We start from the raw sequence: 23901 nt of genomic DNA on the forward strand, positions 1-23901 counted from the left end.
GTGCGCTCGGTGCCGGGGGGGCGGGGCTGAGGCGGGCTTGTGGCACCTCCCCCGCCTCTGGCCCCGCCCCCGCAGGCCGCCCGCGCGCCTCGCCCCGCCCCCTCGCCTTACCCGCCCCGCCCCCCCACCGGCGGCCGCGCTCCTTCTCCCGCCGCCAGCTACCCTCCCGCCCGGCTCCCGCGGCCGAGAGCGGGAGAAAGTCCTGCCGGTGGGCGGCCGCTGGGCTGCGAGCGTCCGGCATCCCGGGGCCGCTCCGGCCCGGGCGGCGAGGGGGCCCGGCGGTCCATGCATCCGCCGCCGCCCGCCGCTGCCGCGATGGATTTCAGTCAGAACAGCCTGTTCGGCTACATGGAGGACCTGCAGGAGCTCACCATCATCGAGAGGCCGGTCCGCCGGAGCCTCAAGGTGCGCCCCGGGGAGGAGCAACTGTCCGCAGGGCGCCTGGCCCGGGCCCCGACCCCGTCGCGTCCCCTTCTCCTTCCCGAGGCGGCCCGGGACCCTCTCGGAGTCGGGCTGGACCCTCAGTCCTCCCGCGGTCGCCGTGTCACCCTAAGCCCGCCCCTGCTTCGACGCAGCTTCGGTTCTCCCAGCTCGGACCCCCATCGCCGAGGGGCTGGCTCCTCGGACGCCCTGGGCTCCCTAGTCCCCCGGCCCAGCCCCGCACTGGCCCCTTCCCTAACCCTCACCCAGGAACGGCCGGTCCAGCGTCGTCCCCCGAGCCACCCCTCCTGGACGGCCGTGGCCCCTCTTCCTTCCGCCCTACGGGAGCTGCCCCTCGAGGCCGCCGCCGCCTTGTCCCCTCCTGAGTGCCCCCCCACCACCGGACCCCGTACCACTCCTCAGTCTACACAGCTCCGCCCCCACCCCCCTCCCAGAGACACGGCGGATCCCGCTTTCCCCTTCCTCCATCCGAGCAAGCTCGGGTGTCTCTGCCCCCTCGTCCGCCAGGCCTCCCTTCACCTCCCACCCAGCACCCAGGCTACGGTCGTCCCACTACGGGTTTTCAAAGCCCTCTCGACCCTTCACCCCCATCCTGAGTCACCGCACGTCCTTTCTTCCCAGCCCCTCCAGGACTCCAGCTGGGACCCTGATCCCCACTCCCCGCCTTGAGGGAGTCAACCTTCAGTTCGCTCCCCCACCCCGCAGAGTCATCTTCGTCCCAACCTCCAACCCTCACTGCCTGCAAACCTAGTTTGCGGACCACCCCCTCCCCCGCGCCGTCCTCTCCAAAGCTCGGTTGAGCTCTTCTCACTTCCACCTGCCGCAAAATCGCGAATCTTTGATTTCCTTCCAGCCCCAGAGTTTATTCCCTTCCCTTCCCCCACTCCACATTTCGTCTTTTTCATTCTCTCACGGCTGCAGTTTGCCTCCATCCCCCCTTCTAGCATTTCCTGGGGTGGAAAATGCTGGAGAAACAGCCTTGGGGTATTAGAGATTTAAAAGTACGTATGTATTTCATACGTGCATATAAAACCGAGTTCGTCAATATTCTGAAGCCACAATGTAATTCTCAAGCTAGAACAGTTTAAAAAAGAAAGAAAGAAAGAAAAAACAAAACAAAACAAAACCCCTCCAAACCCCCAGACTTTACCACCCCAACCCAGCAATTCGAGGAGACCTCTGTGGTTGAGGTCGGCACCTGGAGTCCTCTTGATTAGTTTTCAATGATACTGCTTAATTGTGAAACTTTTACATTAGTCTCTACTCATATGGGGTTCCCGGAGGGTCACTGGGGGGGCTGGGGGTGGGGGGCGGCAAGACTAATCCACGTTTGTATGCATAATTTGTATTTTACACTTAACAGACACCAGAAGAAATAGAAAGATTGACAGTTGATGAAGACCTCAGTGATATTGAAAGGGCTGTTTATCTGCTCAGGTATTGCTCCAAGTCTTTCTGTGAATTTGTTGCTCGTTCCCTGTGGCAGCATGGATGAATGCGTTGTGAAATGTCGTTACGGTTATGTTCAGATTCACTGAACCGCTTGAACGGAGTACTTTGGCATGCATAGCACTTAATTATAAGTTAAGATTTTCGTATGGACTTACATGTTTGAGAGCTGAAATCAAGTAAGACCACCAACTTAAAGAATATTTCTAGCGGGAGGAGGAAGAGAACAGCAAAGGATTTGAATCGGATCTCATTCTTTTTTTATTTTCCAGCTTTGGTGGTTCTCCCTTAGATCAGCAAGTTTAGATGAGACTTAAGTTAATCATAGAATATGAACTGATATGCTATTTACTATACGGGAAAAAACCCCACACAAATCGAGTAGCTCAATTTGTTGTTCAGGATATTCTGTTTATATTAGTTTTGCTATGTAAACTTTGTAATTTTGTCTGAAAGATTTTAAATGTAATTGAGCCTACTATCGTTTAATCTCACAGCTCTACAGATTTGCTTAATGCAGGTGGTTATTGCAAATATTTATAAAATTTCTCTCAACTAAAAAATCTTTAGATTTAACTTCTTAAAAGCTAATGCAGGGAACATTGATGAGCTTACCTGTGAAAATACTGCAGAAGCAGAAATTTTCCAAAGGTACTTTGTGTATATTTGTTTAAAAAAATTTTTTTTTTTTTTTTTTTTTTTTAAAGATTTTATTTATTTATTTGTCAGAGAGAGAGAGGGAGAGAGAACGAGCACAGGCAGACAGAGTGGCAGGCAGAGGCAGAGGGAGAAGCAGGCTCCCCACAGAACAAGGAGCCCGATGCGGGACTCGATCCCAGGACGCTGGGATCATGACCTGAGCCGAAGGCAGCAGCTTAACCAACTGAGCCACCCAGGCGTCCTAAAAAAATTTTTTTAACTTATAGCCACATGCTTTTCCCTCTGGCCAATTAGTTTTCACTTTTGTTTTTTGGAACAGATTTTGAGAACTGGTGTTATTTACCTGCTGAGATATTTATCTTCCTTGTTTCCTTAGCTTAGGTCAGCTTTGCCATTTTCAGGCGCTGGCAAGTTTCTTGTTCTCCTAATTTATAGGTCATGCTTCTGGTTCCATGTTCTTCAGTGGAGGATTCTGTAAAAAAAAAAAACAAAAAAAAAACCCTCCCCATGGCTTCCATTCTCTTAATTATTTTTTAGCCTATTCATGGCTTCTTGGGTTTCTGTTCTTAGTTTAGTCATAATTGTAGCATGCTTATAATTTAGACCATTCTAATAATTCTATCACTTGAACATGTTTCTGGGTATTAGATCTTGTGTTGGTGTTATTTACCCTCCTTTGGTGATCTTGGGTAGCATGCTATCATTATTTCTCCCTATTTGTTTAAAAAAAAACTTTTATTTATGTATAAATTAGTAGTAATATGTTTTTGATGTTTACATAGAGAATAATTCAGTGTTTAACCTCTTTTGTTATATTTGAAGTACTTTATTCCTTAGTAATTAACACATCCAATATGGTGAACAATGGTTGTAAACTTATGCCTTTTCCCTGAGTTCTTTTGTTTGGAGTAGGTAGACAATTCATGAGAGTTTGGATAAGTTTCTTTTAACATACAGCAGTTAATGATTTGTAGTAAGTTCTTACTGGATACTCCTACTGAATTCTCTTCTTTCGCATAAACTCTGGCTTACAATTAGGTAATGAAGAGTCTTGCTCTACTTACTTGTGACAGCAGATACCTTATTACCTTATTCTAGATATCAGTGACAAGAATTCTTTTTTAGGAGAGCTTACTTGTTTACTATTTTGCTTTTATTGTTTGTTAGTGAACCAGGTCATCTAAGTTGCCTATATTTCTCAGACACACAACACAATTTTCATCCACTTCTGGAATTTACAAAGTCCTTCAGAGACAGATGGGTCCTCTCATTCTTAGACGGGAGTTTTCAAAGAGATCTGGTATCTCCTTTAGTTTCTTGTGGCTCGTCTACCTTGAAGGAGGTTTGCAAGGTGACCCAGGAATACAAGTTTGGTTGTGTATGGGTTCTCTGGCGGAGTTCTTTGTATTCCTACCATTTCACCACCTCCTGGGGGAAAGGGGGATTTCACTTTTAGGCCAGCTTCTGCAGGGATAACATATGCACACTGTCTGAAAGGTTCTTTCTTCCCTGGGATTCCAGGGAAGGTGTGGGAATGCCTTATAGATGGATTCCAAACTTGGCCTCTGTTGCAGACTCTTCTGCTGTTTAATACTGAGCCTTTTATTTTAAATGTACTCTGTTCCTTTTTTTTTTTTTCATTGTACTTCCCAATGCTATGCTATAGAACCTCATACTGAGACCTGTTCCCCCGCCTTTTTTTTTTTTAAGATTTTATTTATTTATTAGAGAGAGAGAGAGAGAGAGAGAGCACAGGATCCGGGTGGGGGGAGAAAGAGAGGAAGAGGAACAGAGGGGGAGAGAGAGGGACTGAGCATGGAGCACAGAGCCTGTGGAGTTAGGTCCCAGGACCCTGAGATCATGACCTCAGCCGAAACCAATAGTCTAATGTCAACCCACTGAGTCATCCAGGTGCCCCCTGCTTTTTTTTTTTTCTTTGATTTTCAGATTAATTTTTAAATGCTTTGCCTTTTCCTTTGTATTGATTACTTAATATCCAGATTCCCCCCCATCTTTGAATGTCAGATTTGTCTCTTTAGTTTTCTTATTTTGTATAGTAAAACTCTTTTGGAATCTTAGGTTAAATTAGAATTCAGACAAATGTGTTTGCCACACACATGCTTTATCTCAGTGGAGGTTCTGATAGCATTTAAATTGAATCTAATATATAAAACATTATCTGTAGAGTACTGTCATCCAATGAAAAACAAATTACACAGTTCATTATCTCACTCTAAAATATGGCAGATCAATTGTTAATGCAGTTTCCATAATTAAGCTTAGACCATTACGGTATTTGAAGACACGACACAGATGAATTTGTGGTTTTGCCTAAATACGGTGCTGATACACCCATTTAGTGCTGAAGCAAAACAGCTTTCCTAATAGTTACAGCTTGTGGCTTCGTCAAAATCCGATCACATCATCTTTTTCCTGTTCTCTTTCATTTTTGTGATTTGGGCATATATTTTAGGAATGTACTGAAAATATGTGAATAATTTTGTTAGAGAAGAGCCCTAAGTTTGTATACTGGGCTTTCATTAGGTTAAGTCTTTACTTACATATCTCTAATTGCCTACCACATAAATTCCAGACCCTCAAACTTGGCATAAGGGACTCCATCTTAGCCTCAGGCCCTCAACTTTTTTTTTTTTTTTTTTTGAATGGCTTCATTGAGATGTAGTTCATTTGCCATACACTTCACCCATTTAAAGTGTACAGTTCAGTGGATTTTCGCGTGTTCACAGAGTTGTGCAACGATCGCCACAATCAATTTGAGAACATTTTCATCATCCCCCAAAGAAACCCTGTGCCTATAAGCAGTCACTCCTCACTTCTTTCCGCCCGTTCCAGCCTTTGGGAATCATTAGTCTACTTCCTGTCTCTATGGATTTGCTTATTCTCTGGACATTTCATGTAAATGACATTATACAGTATGTGGCCTTTTGTGACTGACTTTTTTCATTTAGCATAATGTTCTCAAGGCTCACCCATGTTGTAGCAGGTGTCAGTCCTTTCTTTTTATTGTTGAATAGTATTACGTGGTGTGGGTATATCCCATTTTGCTTATTCATTTGTCAGTTGATGGACACTTGCTTGGCTTGTTTCCACTTACTTAGTCCTTTACTTTTTGAAGCCGTCCTGCTGGCCTCTTCATGTACCTCTTCCCTTACCTCTGCTTTTCCCTGTCCTGGAGGACCTTTCATTACACCTGTTCAACATTCTCCATCACCAGGATCCAGCTATGATCTTGCATCTTTCATAAAGCCTTTCTGAACTGCTGAAGCCACATGGAGCCGCTCCCATATCACTTACGGATGGCCTCCCTCAAGAAGGGATTAATCACTACAATGTATTTCTTCACTGTGTGCGCACAGGCACATTTTCTTTAACTGTAAGCTCCTGGAGGGATGCTTGCCGTCTTCCTTGTTTTGTGCTCTTCTAAAGTATATTATTTAATTTAAGATGACCAAAATGCCAGATGAATTAAGATACTTCTGATTTTTTTTTTTTTTTTTTGTATTAGAGGATATAGAATCAGAGATTTAGGTCATAGCTTATTCTACTCTTTATTATCTATGTGACCAGGAACACATTATTTATGGTGGTTAAGCTCTCTCTTTTCATCTGTAAAATGGAAATAGCAATATCTGTTTCCCAAGGTTGTATTATGATTGGAGCCCTAACCCAGAATAGGTACCCAATTAATGTTAATTTCCTTCTGTCTCTTTCCCCCGTCCCTACTTCTTTGTTACTTAGGTTCTCAAGCTACATTTCAAACTTTTAAAAGAAGATAACAATATTAATTTTGCCTCTCAAGTATTTAGTAAAGCAACTGGGAAATAAAGTATGTCACCTGAAGTTTATGAAAGATACCTATTAACTTCCTTTTCTAATAGTATCTATCAGAAACCAGAATCTTCAAAAATAATAATTAAGCTTTTTTTTTTTTTTAAAGATCTTATTTAATTATTTGACAGAGATTGCAAGTAGGCAGAGAGGCAGGAAGGGAGAGAGAGGAGGAAGCAGGCCCCCAGCCAAGCAGAGAGCCCAATGTGGGACTCGATCCCAGGACTCTGGGATCATGACCTGAGCTGAAGGCAGAGGCTTAACCCACTGAGCCACCCAGGTGCCCCAATAATTAAGCATTTTTAAGCTTGAGTTTTACAGATTTATATTTTCTTACCTTATCTTAAGTAATATTTGCTCTTAACGTTATGTATGCATTTTGTGGATTGGTTAGTGTTAACCTCACTTTTATGTCATTACTTTTATCATCACTTTACACTATGGGTTTTTTTAAAAGAGTTATTTATTTATTTTAGAGAGACAGAGAACTTACAAGAGAGGGAGCACATGAGCATGCATGAGCCGGGTGAGGGGCAGAAGGAGAGGGAGAGGCAGAGAATCCCAAGCAGACTCCTCACTGAGGGCAGAGCCCAGCACAGAGCTTGGTCCCAGGACACTGAGATCATGACCTGAGCCAAAGGCAGATGCTCAATGACTGAGCCACCCACGTGCCCCCCAGAAGAACCTTTTTAATCCCTCACAAGTGGAATGGATAGTTAGTAGTTCATCCTAAAAAAATTGGTCAGCATGGGGAATCATAAAAATGATGCCTACATTCAACATTTTATTTTAGTGTATAAAAAAATGTATTTGTTTGCCACTCTTTTGTTGTAGGTCCACTGCCTTTTCTTGGAGTATAGGTCTGCTGATTACAGTTCAGGATCTGCTTTCTTGCATTGATTACCCCCGTAATGCACTTATAATGTCAAGTTTACGTTTCTTTAAAGCTGAGTGAGAATTTGAAGATGGTTTAGGAAGCTTTTGGAAAGCATGGTCTTAGAATTTTGTGATTTTCTACTCATCTTTTGCAAGTTGTCTAGTTCTTCCTATTTCAGTAGCAATTTTCTTTGGTAAGTTGTCTTAACTGAGTATTTCTAAACCTCCAACTTACTTTTCATAGAAATAACTCTCTTTTTGCATTATATGTTTCTGTAGTATTTAATTAAATATGTAATTGCTGAAATTGGGATAAACTGGTCTGAGAACAAATGCAGCCGACTCTTCGTTATAAATCCGCTAGAGCAGAAGCCTGTGAACATTCTAGAAAGTAGCCTGTTAGCTATGAGTTTTCAGTCTGCCTTTGGCAAGGGAGTGGAGAGTGTTGTTTAGTTGGAAGAGTCTTTTAATACCGTGTTGAGAGAGATATTATCCTTTTTCAAAGCATGCACTGTGATAACCTTTCTTCGTCCTTGATTACCCATGATATTTCTCTCTTGTTTCTGCATTGAGTTTGAACCATGATCTGGTCTGTTATTCCTTTACTTTTGTATACTTAAAAAAAAAAAATTAATCAGGAATCTCAGGTGAAGAGTCCTTTCCTTCCCCTCCCCTCTCTTCCCCTTCCCTCCCTTCCTTTCCTTCCATTTCCTTTTCCTTCCTTCCTTCCTTCCTTCCCTTTCGCCTTCCTTCCTTCCTTCCTTCCTTCCTTCCTTTTGTGGTGGGAAGATGGAGGAGCAGAAGGGGAGGGAGAGAATCTTAAGCAGGCTTCATGCCCAGTGTGGGGCTTAGTCTCCAGGACCCTGAGATCATGACCTGAGCCGAAATAAAAAACCAGATGCTTAACTGACTGAGCCACTTGGGTTCCCCAAAGAGACATATATTTTTTTTATTTTTTTAAAACAAGCTTTTTGAACATCTGCAGAAATGTGCACAAATCCTAAATATATAGCTTGTTGAATTTTCATGAGTAAACACACCCATGTAATCAGCACAAAAATTAAGAAATAGAACACAATCTACTGTATTACTCTAGTACCTCCCTTGTCCCCCTGTCCAGTTCCTCCTGCTCCCTGCAAAGGGTAACTACCATCTGGACTTTTAACATCATAGATTAGTTTTGCTTGATTTTGAACTTTGTAGAGTAGGAACCATGGAATGTACTGTTTTGTGCTTAGCTTTTATTGAACCTTTTCAAAAAGAGATTGGTCCGTATTGTTGCATGGAGAAATAGATCGTTCATTTTTTTTGCTGTATAGTATTCCATTATAAGTCACAATTTATTCTTTCTACTGTTGATGGACATTCGGCTTGTTTCCAGTTTTTTTCTGCTATAAATAATGCTGCTAGGAACATTCATGTACAAGTCTTTTGATGAATATGTGTGTGCATTTCTTTTAGTTAAATTCATAAAGTAGAATTATTGGTCATTAGTATATGCATATGTCTAGCTTAAAAGATATGGCTAAACAATTTTCCAAATTGTGCCAATTTAAACTTCTATCTGCAGTGTATGAGTGGTCCAGCCCTTATTTTTAAGGAAACAAAGGGACAAACCCTCTAAGATGTAAATTTCCTAGCATATTTATAAGGAACTGCCTACTAATAGCCTGAAGAGGTTTCTCTTTTCTGGCGCTGGATTTACTTATACCATTGAACGTTTTTCTTTTCCTATAAGAATGTTCCCAATGAGAGGCCCAATTAAAAAAAAAAAATTGCCCAAATTATCTTACTTGGTGAAGGTTATGCTTGAATGACTTGCCTTTCTACAGAGAACTAGCAAGCACCTCCATTTTCATGTTTTAAGATAGAGAGACTAGTGCTTCACATATAAAGAGCAGTATATAATGGATTCCCATTGTATATCTTACATTATTGCTCAGGCCAAGTTACTTAAGTCCTTGGCAAACCTCAAATTCCCTGTTTTGGAAAAGTACTAGGTCACTGATTATAAGGGGTTTGGCGATTATTTCCACCTCCCTTTCCTTGCTTTTTGTTATGAGTGTAACAATGGCATCTACTTCTTTTTTCTTATTTACTGAAGTCTCAGAAGGCTCTCTCTGTAACATCAGTAGAAAGCAGAACGCTCTCATGGGATCTGTACGGAAAGCTTAACAAAGAGTAAACTATTTTCATCAATGTAAAAGTGACCCATATCTTGTCACTGGAAAGTTCTGAGCTTACTAATGACACAATTATGAGAGATTTGGGCAGTTCTTATCTTGTTAAGTATAGTTGGAGATATTAATAATGGAAAAGATCTGTAATGCAACTAATAGTTACTTTAGAATAAATCTTATGAGTTTAAGCTAAAAGGTACAGAATATTTATTGAGTACTTTTATGAGTTAGGCATCACCTGGGGAACGAATGACATTGTACCAGCAGGTACTTTTGTTCAAGGAAGTACCTGTTAAAGGAAGTAAAAGCATTTTTCTTAGAGTTCAGTAGAATAGAGTTCATCCCTGGTTAACAAGGGTGTTGGATGTTGAGACGGCAGGACATTGTGTCAGAAATACTTGATATTAAGACAAACCCAGATTTATTCTTAGAGGCTGGAGCTCACTCATTTAATTAGTGAGAGACCTTGGGTAAGTTGCTTAGCTTCTTTTAGTTCAAGCCTCCTTTCCTAAAATGGAAATAATAATAGCTAGACTACAGAAAAGTAAGATTGGAGGAGATGTATGTGGAAGGCACAGTGCTTGGTGCAGGGTTATGTTTAGGAAAGGATAGTTGTTATTGGTCTTTTAAAATTTCATTTTTATTTATCTTTAAATTTAAATTCAATTAATTAACATATAATTTATTATTTGTTTCAGGGTTTATTGGTCTATTTAGTCACCTGTTTGTAATTCAGAATGTATTTTATAGGTATATATATAGAATGTATGGGAAAATTCCCATCTGGAAACTTCCTGTAGTTGTAAAGTTTTCTCTCCAGATGGTGCCTCTTTGCAATTAATCTTCCACTGTGACCCTAGGCAACCAGTGATCTGCTTTCTGTCACTATAGATTGGTTTTTCCTGTTCTAGAATGTAGACATACGTTTTCATATCTCTTGGATGAATGCCTAAAAATAGGATGCTGGGTTATGTGGTAAATATATATGGTTTTTCATTTTTTGTAGTTTTCTTGAAGTATAATTGATATTCACTGAACTGCATTTAATTGTATGATTTGATAAGTTTTGACATATATATATATATATATATATATATATATATAATATATATATCTCCGCACACACACCCATAAAGCGATCATCACAACTAAGATAATGAGCATATCCATCACCCTCAAAAGTAACTTTGTAGGGGCACCAGCGTGGCTTAGTGGATTAAGCATCTGCCTTCGGCTCAGGTCATGATCTCAGGGTCCTGGAATTGAGTCCTGTATCGGGCTTTTTGCTCAGCAGGGAGCCTGCTGCCCCCTCTCCCTCTGCCTGCCTCTCTGCCTACTTGTGATCTCTCTGTCAAATAAATAAATAAAATCTTAAAAAAAGTAACTTTGTGTCCCTTTTTAATATCCTCTCCCTTTCCTCTGATCTCCCACATAGGCAACCACTGATATACTTTCTGTCACTATAGATTAGTTTGCAATTTCTAGAATTTTATAGAAATGAATTAGAATATCTGCTATTTTGTGACATCTTTTACTCAACTTAATTATTGTGAAGTTGATGTATAATGTTGTATGTGTCAATAGTTTATTTCTGTTTGGTGTTGATAATTATTACATTTTAAGGATATAATATATTTTGCTTATCCATTCATCTGCTAATGGACATTTGGGTAATTTCCAGTTTTTGGCTACTACTGACTTAAGTGGCTGTAAATATTCATGTACAAATCTTTGGTGGACACATGCTTTCTTCCTTCTCTGGTATACAGCTAGGAGTGCAGTGGTTGAGTCCCATAGTAAATGTATGTCTATATTTTTAAGAAACTGCTAACCTGTTTCCAAAGTGAACTTAAAATTTCCAGGCAGTGTATGAAAGCTTGCTCCATAATATTCGTTGACATTTGGTATGATCGGTCTTTTTAGTTTTAAGCCATTGGATGGTGTTTCTGGTGGTCTAGTGTAATGGTGTTTCATTGTATTTGTGATTTGGCTTTCCCAAATGACCAATGGCCGTTGAGCTTCTTTACATATGTTTATAAGCCAACCTCAGACCTTGTTTAGGGACGTATCTGTTCAAAGCTTTTGCCCTTTGGTTGGATATGTGTTTCGCAGATATTTTCTCCCAGTCTGTGGCTTTTTAATTTTTATAAAAGTATTTTTCAGAGAGCAAAGGGTATTTGCTTTGTTGTGGTCTAATTTTGATGAGGTCTAATTTATTGATTTTTTTCCCTTTATAATTAGTACTTTTTGTGTTATATTTAAGAGATTTTTGTCAACTTCTAGGTCAGGAGGATTTTTTTTCCTTTGTTTTCTTTTAGCAGTTTTAAGGTGTTAGCTCTTAATTTTAGGTCTCTGATCCATTTCCAGGCAAATTTTGCATATGGCGAAGGTAAGGTTTGAGGTTACTTTTTTTGCACATGGCTATACATGCAGTAGACAGGGCTAGTTTGCGAGTGAGCAGACGTGGCGTTTGTGTCTGTGATCACATTCAAGTCACTTAAGTTCTTCAGACACTGTTTCCCCCCTATTCCCTCCATAGAATACCATGGGTTGGGCCTGACAGAATTTAAGGTAATATCTTGCTTCAGCGGGGTATCCTCGATTCTAAAAAAAAAAGATGTTGAAAAAAAAAAAAAAAAAAAAAAAAGAGATGTTGAATCCCAGTTTATTATTTGATCCACTAGGTGGTGCTAATGGTTATCCCTGTAGGGTAGAAGGTCCTTGGAGAGGTGCAGAGTTCCACAGCCTTTTTATTTTTATTTTTTTTTATTTATTTTTTAAAGATTTTATTTATTTATTTGACAGAGAGAGATCACAAGTAGATGGAGAGGCAGGCAGAGAGAGAGAGAGAGAGGGAAGCAGGCTCCCTGCTGAGCAGAGAGCCCGATGCAGGACTCGATCCCAGGACCCTGAGATCATGACCTGAGCTGAAGGCAGTGGCTTAACCTACTGAGCCACCCAGGCGCCCCTCCACAGCCTTTTTAAATAAAAAGTGTCATTTGCAAGGCAAATAGTCATAATTCAGAAAGTGCCTGTGTTTCATTAAGGATTGCATGCAATAATATTATGATTAAAGAAAAAATACTGTTCATTTTGTTGAACTAAAAGATATCAAAGTTTTTTTTCTTTAAGAGTTCTGCACATTCTAGATTTCTTTTGAGTCTGTTTTGGGCAGAATGAGAGTTACATGGCTAGTGTAAAAATATTTACATGTTTATGCATGAAAAATCAGACTGAGATGTCTGGCTGGCTTAGAATTGTCATATAAATTCTCTTGGTAATAAGTTTATAAACTGTATTTGCTTAGAAATTCACTGGTAATGAAATTAAAAAATATTTGCTTGGAAAGTAGGTAGTTTTGAAGATGGAAAGGATTCACAAAAGTGCAGACTGGGCTTGTGCGGGAGAGGACATCTCTCCCTGCAGTTCTGATAATGGTGGGGAGGAAGGGGGATGGTTTATATGTGTGGTTGGTGTACATGTGTGCCTCACAGAATTTTCCAGTTATTTGGGGGTTTTTCCAGATATCTTTATGTTATTGGCTTCCAGTTTAATTCTGTAATGGTCACAGGACATACTTTAGTCTGCTTGACCTAAGTTCTTTTAACTTTTCTGAGGTCTGTTTTATGGCCCAAAACATGGTTGACCTTGGTGAATATTCCATGTGTACTTGAAAAGCGTGTGCATTCTGTTGTTGGGTATAAGGTACTATAAATATGACTTAGATCACATGGGCTGATGGTATTTTTCAAGAGTTCTATATTTCTTTTATTTTCTATTTACTTATTCTACTGATGATGAAGACTGGAGTAAACTCCAGTTTAAAGTCTCTATAAATGCGGATTTGCCTACTCCTTTCAAATCTGTCAGTAGTAGTAGTAGTAGTTTGGATATTTTGATTTCTGTATTTAGGTACATACGCCGTTAGGATTGCTATGTTTTCTTGGTGATTTAGCTCCTTTATAGTTATGTAGTATTTGTCTTTATCCCTAGAAATAGTCTTTGTTTTGAAGTATTCTTTATCTGATATTAATATACTCACTCCAGCATTCTTTTGGCTAGTGTGTACACAGTGTATCTTTTTCTGACCCTTTGCTTTTTCAAACAATTTAACTTGATTTTTAAATTTTATTTATTTGAGAGACAGAGAGAGAGAGAGAGCCCAGAAGGAGAGGGAGAAGCAGACTCCCCGCTGAGCAGACAGTCCGAAGGCAAGTGCTTAACTGACTGAGCCACCCAGGCACCCCTGACCTTTTGCTTTTTTTAAAAAAATCATTTTGGAGGGAATTATTTTAGGTTTCCAGAAAAGTCATAAAAATAGTTCAGAGAGTTCCCATATGCCTTTCACCAGTTTACTCTAAAGTTAATATCTTACATAACCTTGGTACTTTTGTCAAAACTAAGAAATTAACATTGGTACATCACTATTAGCTAAACTATAGACTATTTGGATTTCACCAGTTTTTTTCATTAACATTCTTTTCCTCCAGGATACCACATTGCACGTAGTTGCCATATCTCCTTAGTCTCCTCTTGGCTGTGATGCTTTCCTAGTCTTCCCCTGCTTTTCAGGATCTTGATAGCTTTGAAGAGTGCTGGTCAGGTATTCCATAGAGTTTCCCAAGTTCTATTTTCCTAATGTTTTTCTCATTATTAGATTGGGGTTACGGGCTTTTGGGAAGAATACCATAGAGGTGAAATGCTTTTCTCATCCCATCATTTTGCTAGTAACATTTTGCTACATGCTAGTAACACGGTTATCACGGAGGGTGATAATCTTGATTACTTGGTTAAAGTATCTGCCAGGTTCCTCCCTTGTAGGAGTGGTGAGAGAGGACCTCCCTTGTTTCTGATCTTAGGGGGAAGGTGTTCAGTCTCTCATCATTAAATATGATGTAAGTATTCCTAATTTGCTGACAGTTTTTATTATGAATGGGTGATGAATCTTATAAATTTATTTTTCTGAATCTATTGATAGGATATATGGCTTTTCTAACTTAATTTTGTTAATATGTTGAATTACATCGATCAGTTTTCAAATAATGAACCAGCCTTACATTCGTGGGATGAAATTTACTTGATCATGATATATTAGTCTTTTATCAATGTTTCTGGGCTCTATTTGCTATTACATTTTTGAGGATTTTTGCATCTAATGTAATATTGGTCTACAGTTTTCTTATATCTTTGCCAGTTTTGGTTTTTGGAGGATGCTCATGAAATGACTTGGGAAGTAGTTTCCTATTTTCTGGAAGAGGTTGTGTAGAATTGGTACTATTTCTCCCTTAAATGTTAAAAAAATCTCTACCCCCAACATGGGGCTTGAACTCACAACCCTGAGTTCCGTGGGCTGAATTGCCAGGTGCCCCATATTTCTTCATTAAATATGAGGTAGAAGTTACCAATGAAACCATCTGGACCTGGGATTTTGTTTTTTGAAAGGCTTTAGCTAAAAATTCAATTATTTAATAGATAAAGGGCTATGTGGGTTGTCTATTTCTTGAGTAGGTTTTGGTAGTTTTTGACTTTCAAGTACTTAACTGTATTCCATCTAAAGTTATTGAATTAGGCTAGTATTTTAATGTTTGTGGGATCTGAACTAATGTCCCTTCTTTGATAGCTGATACTGGTAATTTGTGTTTTCTCACTTTTTTTTTGGTTTATTTTTTTTCTTGTTTACATTTGAAGTTTATCAATTTTATTGGTCTTTTAAAAGAACCAGCTTTGGTTTCATTTTTCTGTAATGTTTTTCTGTATTGTAATGTTTTCTGTATCAATTTCATTGATTTTATTCTGTATTCAATATTTCCTTCATTCTGTTTACTCTGCATTTAGTTTTCCCTTCTTACATTTCTTGAGGTGGAATCCCAGTTTATTGATTTTAGATCTTTTATTTTAGTATGTGCATTTTTATTGATTTTAGATCAATAGCATTTTAATGCTATGTATTTCCCTCTAAGGACTGCTTTAACTGCATTCCACGAATTATGATGTTTTGTGTCTTCATTGTCATTTAGTTGAAATAAAAAAAACTTTCTTTCAGGGGCATGCGGGTGGCTCAGTTGGTAAAGCTTTCATGTCCGACTCTTGATTTCAGCTCAGGTCATGATCTCAGGGTGCTGAGATTGAGCCCTGCCTTGGGCTCCAAGCCCAGCCTGGAGTCTGCTTGACCGTCTCCCCTTCCCTCTGCCGCTCCCCTTGTTCATCTGGGCACATGTGCTCTCTCTCTCTCTCTCTAAATAAAAGCTTTAAAAAGGAAAAAAACAACCAAACTTTCTTTCAAGACTTCTTTGACTCATGAGTCACTGAGAAGTACATTGCTTAATTTCCAAATATTGGGGGATTTTCCAGGTATCTTTTTGTTACTGATTTCTTGTTTAGTTCCATTACAGTTTAAGAATGTACTTCACCTGATTTCTGTGACTACCTCTTCCTTTCCCGTAATTTCTTATTTAATTTCTTACTATTCCCTTCTTTGCTTGATGTGTCCTCCAGCCATCTTTGCTATTCATTAAACATGCCAGGTATGCACCTACCTTGGATTTTGCACTTGCTGTTCCTTCTGTTTTTAATATGTTTTCCTCACATATCTACACTGCTAGGTTTATTATTTCCTTCACATCTTTACACATATGTGGGTTGCTTGTTTATCTCAGATAAATGGCACCATCCTCTGCTTCATGTCACAAGTTAAAAACCTGTGAGTATTCTCAGTCTTTCCTGTTCCTCATCTGATATTTAAGCAAATTAAATCTTTCTTTTACAAAATAGGAATGTTCACAAGGTTTCTGTAGTTTTTTGATATAGACATTAAAGAACTCCCACATTTCTTTATTCAAGATGGTTTTTAAATACTGGATTAGTAGAAACCTGCTGAAGGGTCAGAATTCCAGTGTTTTAGTCATTTCTTTTGGTACCTTAGTGGGTAAATAGATATGGCCTCTTTTTTTCTTCAGGAAGAATTTTCTTAATGTTCCAAAACATATATATACAGAAATATATATATATGTTTTTAAATATATGTATTTACATGTATATATAAAATTAGTTGAGCCTAATTTTGCTTCTTTTTATTAAGCAGTGAGAGCTATAAAACTTGTGTTTTTCTTTTAATCCTCGTTGCTAAGAGATCTGTCTCTAACCAGCTGTGTGACCTTGGGAACATCATTTAGCATCTATTCTGTTAGTAAAGTGAGGGAGATGCGCTTAGTCATGCTGTTAAGACCCTTTCTTGCATCGTGACTGTATACTTAATTCAGTGCTCAGTGCAGTTATCAGCTTACCTTCGTTTCTCTATTCCTTCAAAAATATTTACTTATTTGTAGTTAAAAAAAGCTCAGGATAGGGTCGCCTGGGTGGCTCAGCTGGTTCAGGGTCGGACTCTTGGCTTCGGCTCAGGTCAGGATTTCAGTGTCCTCAGATCAAGCCCTGCAACAAGATTGGCACTCCGCACGGAGTCTGCTTGTCCTTCTCTCTCTGCTGCTCCGCACACCTCCACCCCCCACCCTCCACTGTGCCATCTCTCTCTCTCTTTAAATCTTTAAAAAACAAAAAAGCTCAGGGTATACAAATCAACTCTGATTCTTTTGACTTGTATTTAAAAAAAAATTATATGTTCAATATTTTGCATGTTTAAATGTGTGCTTCTCTAAATCCTTTTGTGCAGGTAAAGAGTTATAAATAAGAATAGAATGATCTGGGCTCCTGAGTGGCTCAGTTGGTTAAGCAACTGCCTTCAGCTCAGGTCATGATCCTGGAGTCCCAGGATTAAGTCCCACATTGGGCTCCTTGCTCAGCAGGGAGCCTGCTTCTCCCTCTGACCCTCTCCCCTCTCAGGCTGTCTCTCTCTCTCTCTCATTCTTTTTCTCAAATAAATAAAATCTTTAAAAAATACTAAAAAAGAATAGAATGACTTTTTATTTCATCAAATCCGCATTTTGTAAAGGTTTTGTTTATTGGACACAGAGAGAGAGAGTACAAGTAGGCAGAGCAGCCGGCAGAAGTAGAGGGAGAAGCAGGTTCTCCACCAAGCAGAGAGCCCTATGCAGGGCTCAATCCCAGGACCCTGGGATCATGACCTGAGCCAAAGGCAGCTGCTTAACTGACTGAGCCACCCAGGCGCCCCAAATCTTTATTTTGTAGTAAAAATCATTACATATTGTGATTTTAAAAGTCCATTTACTGCTTAGTGTCAGTGATTTCCACATAAGTAACACATGGACCTAGTCTTGTGGACAACATATTAAAATAATTTAGGTAAGATGTATATCATTTTTTACTCATATATATGAGTAAATTTACTCATATGTATCCATATTTACTCATTGAATTACACGTGGTATAATTAGCAGTTATATTTCCTTAGACAGTATTTGCCTTTTAAAATAATTAGAGGACTGGTAATTCACATATTGCTAGAAGGAATGATAGGAATGTCTAAAATAATTCTTTAAGGAACAGCAAGGATAAAATTGGCTTTGGTTCTCTTAAAGAAGAAAATATATGCATGAAATTAATTAGTTAATTAAAATTATTATTTATTTATTTATTTATTTAAAACATATTTTACTTCTTGATTTAAGAGAGAGTGGGGAGAGAGAGAGAGAGATTGAGAGTGCATAACTGGGGCAGAGGGGCAGAGGGAGAAGGAGAAGCAGATTCCCCGCTGAGCAGAGAGCCCAACTTGGGGCTCAGTCTCAGGATTCCGTGATCATGACCTGAGCCAAAGATAGACACTTAACCGACTGAGCTACTCAGGTACCCCAATTAATTAAATTTTTTTAAAACAGATTTTATTTTTAAGTAATCTCTATACTCAACGTGGGACTTGAGTTTATAATCCCAGGATCAAGGGTCCCATGTTCCACTGATGTAGCCAGCCGCCCCCCATCCCCTGAAATTAATTTAGTAATTATTTAGGAACTCATAAGAAATATTCTAGGACCAATAGTTCTGTTGTTTTATTTAAATTAGATTCTTGCTTTATGGAGATCCTGTCCTGACCCTGCCAGTAATTACCTGGTTGACTTGAACAACTTCCACAGTCTTTACAGATGTTGGTGACTTCATTGTCACTACATGAGAAAGTGAATTATGTTTCCACAGGTTTGGAAATTATGTCACGGAGATGATCACTGCTTTAGGCCCTCTTCAGCGCACTCCGTTCTATCCTGTCATTTGCATGAGAGGAAAGGAGCCATTTCAGGCAGATTTTGCATATTGATTTTGGGTTAACCTTTACATTTTGTGATCGATTTGTCTGTGTTACATTTCTTCTGATGTGATGCTTCATTTGCAGTAATATCCATCAAGCAGACAGGAGCTCCTGTCTGTTGTTTGAGACTCTTTTTCTGGGTCATATTACGCACCCCTAGATTTCGGTGATTATCTCTGTGACATACTTTCCATATCTGTAACTATAGCTTTGGGTTTTTCTTGTGAACTTTGGGCCAAGTCTCCCTGCTGGGTGTCTCTGCTGGGATGTCTCTACCAGAATGCCTAGCTGGCTTTTCAAACTTAGTGTGCCCAAAACCGAATTCATCACTTTTTATCTAAATGTGCCCTCACTTGTCATTGGAGCCTGACCATCCTTTCAAATCATCCTGGAGGGAAATCTGGGAATGACTTTTTTACTCTTCCTTTTTTGCTCAGTAATTGGTTTTATATCAAGTCCTATTGATTTTATTTCTGCAAGAAGCCATTTCTTCTTTTTCCACTCTAATTCAGATACACAGAACACGAATGCTTTGTTTTTATTGTTTTCTTTTTACTTCCAGAGCACAGTGACTGGCGAATCATAAGTGTTCAGTACATCATTATAAAATGATTGCCTGAATCCCATCTGGCGTGGAACCTTTGAACACACTGTTCCTTCAACTCTCTCTTTTCACCTATTCCTACTCATTTTCAGGTCTCAACTCTTCAAGGAAGCCCTCCCTTGGCCTCTAAATTAAGTGATGTTCTCAAATGTACTGTTCCCTTGATAGGTCTTTGCACACTCGAGATGATTTAATTGATTGTCATTGAATACTTGTCTTCTCTGACTGTGAAGCTCTAATAAGGCAAGGGCCGTGTCTGCTGCACCGTCACAACCCAGGGCTTAGTTCACTGCTCAGTCTGTAATAGGCACTTAGTCAGTCCTTGCTGTCTGACAAGGTCTGTGGCTAGGCATAAAGCATCATTAGATCGTGGTGGAGAATCCAGAACCAGTGCCTGGCACCAGCAGGTCCTGATTAGGGACTCCCTGACTGACTGAACATATCAGTCCTCCTGTGTTCTAGGGGTTAAGTAATCAGGTCTCTTCCCCTTCTGATGAGGGCAATTTATCATCTTTTCTTCCTGTAGGTACCAGGGATTTGGCCTGCTTTCTATCTCTTCTATTTTCCCTCCTGGGTTCCTCTCTTACTGGGTTGGCACCTATGTAAACTGAATCTTCCTAGCTATCCCTTCTCCCCCGCTGTGTCCTGATATGTCTATAAAGTCTTTAAAAAGAGTTTTTAAAAGGTTTTTACTACTGTGTTAATGGGGAAATGGAAAGATGGATCACAAAAATAATCAGAGATTTCAGTGTTTGCAGAAATCTTCCAAGTTTGTACAGTTATTCCTGAACTTATATTTTGTATACCTTTTGACATGAGTGCTGTAACTTGTTTCTTATATAGGGGAAAGCTTGGGAATCTTTCCTTTTACTCTTTGCAAAATACTGTGGAGCAGTGATTTTCTACTGTTTTTTTTTTTTTAACCATGACCTACAATAATTTTTAATTGTGACCTGGCGGGGTGCCTGGGTGGCTCAGTGGGTTAAACCTCTGCCTTCAGCTCGGGTCATGATCTCAGGGTCCTGGGATTGAGTCCCACGTCAGGCTCTCTGCTCCGCAGGGAGCCTGCTTCCTCCTCTCTCTCTCTCTGCTTGCCTCTCTGTCCACTTGTGATCTCTCTCTGTCAAATAAATAAAATCTTTAAAAAAAATTAAAAAAAAATTGTGACCTGGCATGTACACACACATTTGCCTGTGTGTGTATATGTAATATATACGTATGTATGTATATAACGGCAACTAAATTTTAATAATCGTTATCCTTCTATGTGTGATAAAATAAAACCATACCAAACTTAGCATCAAAGAGAGTCTTGATATAGTTAATAATTGCCTCATAATCATTTCATTCTGCCCCAGGACAAGTGAGGATAATAATGCTCGTCTTGTAAACAGCTGTGAGATTTGCTGTGGGGTATGAGGGAGAAAGGGAAGTGAAAGTAATTCCAAGATGTATACCTGGAGAGTCAGAGGGCTCTTTGTCCCTCTGTTGGTAGACTGAAGGGGAAAGGAGCTCACTCATTGATCCATGAAGTTGGAGAGCTACTCAAGAGGAAATGCTCTCTGTGTATTCGAGTTCAATCACGAGAGGAGTTCTTTTTGTCACAATGAACACACACCTTGTGCATGCTCTGTCGATGTGACACTGTGATAGTAAAAGATACAGTGTGGAAATTGTCAGCTAATTTATTGTAACAGGAATGTTACTAAATAAATCATCTGAGAATTTTTGTCTTGCAGCATTTTCAACTAGAGACATTTTTAGGCTGACAGTTTAGCCACTTCTTATGATATGACGTTATCCTGGGTATAGTGGCCCTAGGTTAGGTATGGGCTTAGAGATCATAGTTGGAATCCTGCCTGGCTCTAATCTTTAGTAGTTGATTGGCTTTGGGTAAGTTGCATTTTATTTTTCTGGGCCTCAGTTTCCTTAATTGTAAAGTAAGGATAGAAAGATATTGCTCATATATTGCAAAGATTAATGTGATTATGTGAAGTATCTTGCTTGGTACATTGTAAATCTTTAAATGTTAATTTTTCTTTAACCCTCCTTTGGTACTATTCAAAAATGTAATACCTTTCTTTATGATTCTAAGCATAATGATTAAGCAGGGTTGAATGGTTCCCCAACGACATAAAAGGTAGTACTTGGAAGACTTAACATTATTCAGGATTCTATTTTCTGGTACTAACATAAGAAAATATGCCACATTTGAAAGATGACTGCTATTGTGGTTTGGTATTCTGTATCTTCTGACAAAGATTCCTGAGTCATCTTTGTCTTAAAAGAAGTTTTTGTCTTTCTTGGAAGTTTAATTCCTTGAGCTAACCATTTAATTTATTTTGCTCCATTCATTAAAATATACTGTTTTATAATTTACTTTGAGTAAAGAAGTAATTAAATGTCAACTACCCGAAGTTTACTTTTCATTGCAAACTCAGAACATAGCCCGTATGGCATCTTCTTCATTGTTATAAATTCAAACGCAGCATCAGCAGTTTTATATTTTTGAGTTTGAAATGAGAGCTGCTAGGATTAGGATCACAGACTGTGTATACGCAAATCATTTGACATCCTCCACGTAGTTTAATAGTAGCGAAGCTAGAGTCCTCAGATTGATTTCGCTGATAGTGACTGACCATGTTACGTCATCATTTTTGGATAGTATCTATTTCTTTCCCTTTCTCTTTCCCCAGTGGCTTAAGATTAAATAAACAATGAGGATGGCCTGCTAGGAAAGGAGACTTTTTGCTAGTCAGAATTCTTAGTGTTTGTATCTGTCTTCCTCATTAGAGTTTGAACTCTTTGAAGGTTGAACAAAGGTACAAGGATAGAGAAAGGTAGTATTGCCAGTCTCCAGATCTGTTCTAACATAAGGCTCTCTCTTCTTTGTGGGAAGGGCATGGGTTTCATAAACTAGCACAGGGAGCCTCATTTTTGGAGACCTAAGATAACGTCTCTGAAATTGCTTTGGCTATATGATGTACTAAGAATTCCTGGTTCTTTTCTTGATTTACCACTAATTGATCATTATTTTGTTTCCCCCCAGCCTCGCTGAGGACCAGCTCTTTTTGAAATCACGTTTTTAAAAGCATTACACAGCATCGTTGTACAGTTTTCTCTCATAATTCTCCATAGTGTAGGAGCAGGAGTGGGATAGAAAGCACAACTGGATGGGTTTGGTATTGCCTGGGCACCTAGGTTGGAAGAGAGGAGGCAGTTTTGTGCGTGATTGGTGGAGTTGTAAGTCTGGGTAACTCTGGGCAGTAATCTTTCTAAGCCCTAGTTAACCTCATCTATAAAATGGAGCTAATAAAAGTATCTACTCTACTTCATAATGTTACGAGAATTAAATGATATAAGTAAAGTGCTCGTTTAGCATAATGCCTGGCATGCAGTGTATTAGATAGTATTTTTGTTGTTGCTGCTGTCAAGGAGAAGGAGAATTGAAGAAGGAGTGGATTAGTGTGAATGTGGTTGGAGATAGAGCCTGGCACATTCAGGCTGCTGGGAGAGAAAGAGGCACAAGATGGAATATTAGAAACTAGAGAATAAGAAGGAATTGATAGGATAGAAATGGGATGAAAGTTTAAAAAAATGGATTTAGTGACAGAGAAATAGAAAGACAAAGAGTTTACGGCCAGCAAGTGAGATCCCAGAGTTTGAGATTCTAGAGATGAGCATTTCCAGGTGAGGGTAAGATTCAATGGTGACAGTGGTTGCTGATGTGGAGACAAATTCAGTTTAAATCAACAAAGAGTTATGGAGCCTTTCTTGCATGTAAAGTATTGTGCTAGGCATTGGGGAATGTAAAATTTGGGCAAAGCAGCACTGGATTAGAGGGGTCAAGAGCTTGTTGTTCACTGTTTACCTGAATGCTGAGGTGACGCATGACAACGGCAGGAGCTCGGGTGACAAGGAAGACTGAAACTTTATTACAGTGAAAATGCTTGAGTGGACTGACTTGTTTTTTCATTGGTTGATGATATTACTATAAATAGCTCTTTAAAATAGGGACGTCTCCCAATGGAAATAAAATAATTAGTGACATTAATTTAGAATTTAGAAGGTCGCTGTCCTAAATCCACTTCTTTACCTAGTCTTTTTTTTCCTTCCTCTTTCCTTTTAGCCACTAGTGTACATATTAGATGATTAACCTAGTTCTTTTTAGTTTTAGAGTAAGGGTTTGCTGCGTGGGCTTGCGTCCTTTTTCTTTCTCAGCGAGTATCCTAGAAAGGGAGCACGTCCCAAGAAATAGCACAACTGGAGCAAAAAGGAACAGTGCATTTTGTAGCCAGGATGATGGTTCCGTGTGCCTTTCAGTTGAAAGTTGTAGGTTTGAAGTCTAGGAAGCTTACTTGATTAAAAAAAAAAAAGTATAACTTTGAGTCAACACTTATTTTAAAATTACGTTTATTGGGCGCCTGGGTGGCTCAGTGGGTTAGGCTGCTGCCTTTGGCTCGGGTCATGATCTCAGGACCCTGGGATCGAATTCCGCATCGGGCTCTCTGCTCGGCAGGGAGCCTGCTTCCTCCTCTCTCTGCCTGCTTTTCTGCCTACTTGTGATCTCTCTCTGTCAAATAGATAAATAAAAAATCTTTGGAAAAAAAATTACATTTATTATATCA

At 39.5% G+C, this 23901-nt stretch overlaps 1 protein-coding gene across 2 annotated transcripts in view; it reads left to right on the top strand.

Annotated features, from left to right (window-relative positions):
• Window positions 1-269: 269 nt before the first annotated feature.
• Window positions 270-23901, top strand: part of LOC111148645 (protein phosphatase 4 regulatory subunit 4) — a 100556-nt gene continuing 76924 nt past the window's right edge. The window contains exons 1-2 of one of the 2 annotated variants that reach the window (XM_022505396.1): window positions 270-405; window positions 1805-1878. In XM_022505396.1, the coding sequence (XP_022361104.1) occupies window positions 286-405; window positions 1805-1878 (194 nt within the window). In that variant the 5' untranslated portion in view covers window positions 270-285. The remainder of the gene's footprint in view (window positions 406-1804; window positions 1879-23901) is intronic. The other variant, XM_022505397.1, reaches the window with a different exon arrangement.

The sequence above is a fragment of the Enhydra lutris genome, unplaced genomic scaffold (genome assembly GCF_002288905.1).
Source record: "Enhydra lutris kenyoni isolate GAN:26980312 unplaced genomic scaffold, ASM228890v2 scaffoldscaffold20, whole genome shotgun sequence".
NCBI classification, from domain to species: domain Eukaryota; kingdom Metazoa; phylum Chordata; class Mammalia; order Carnivora; family Mustelidae; genus Enhydra; species Enhydra lutris.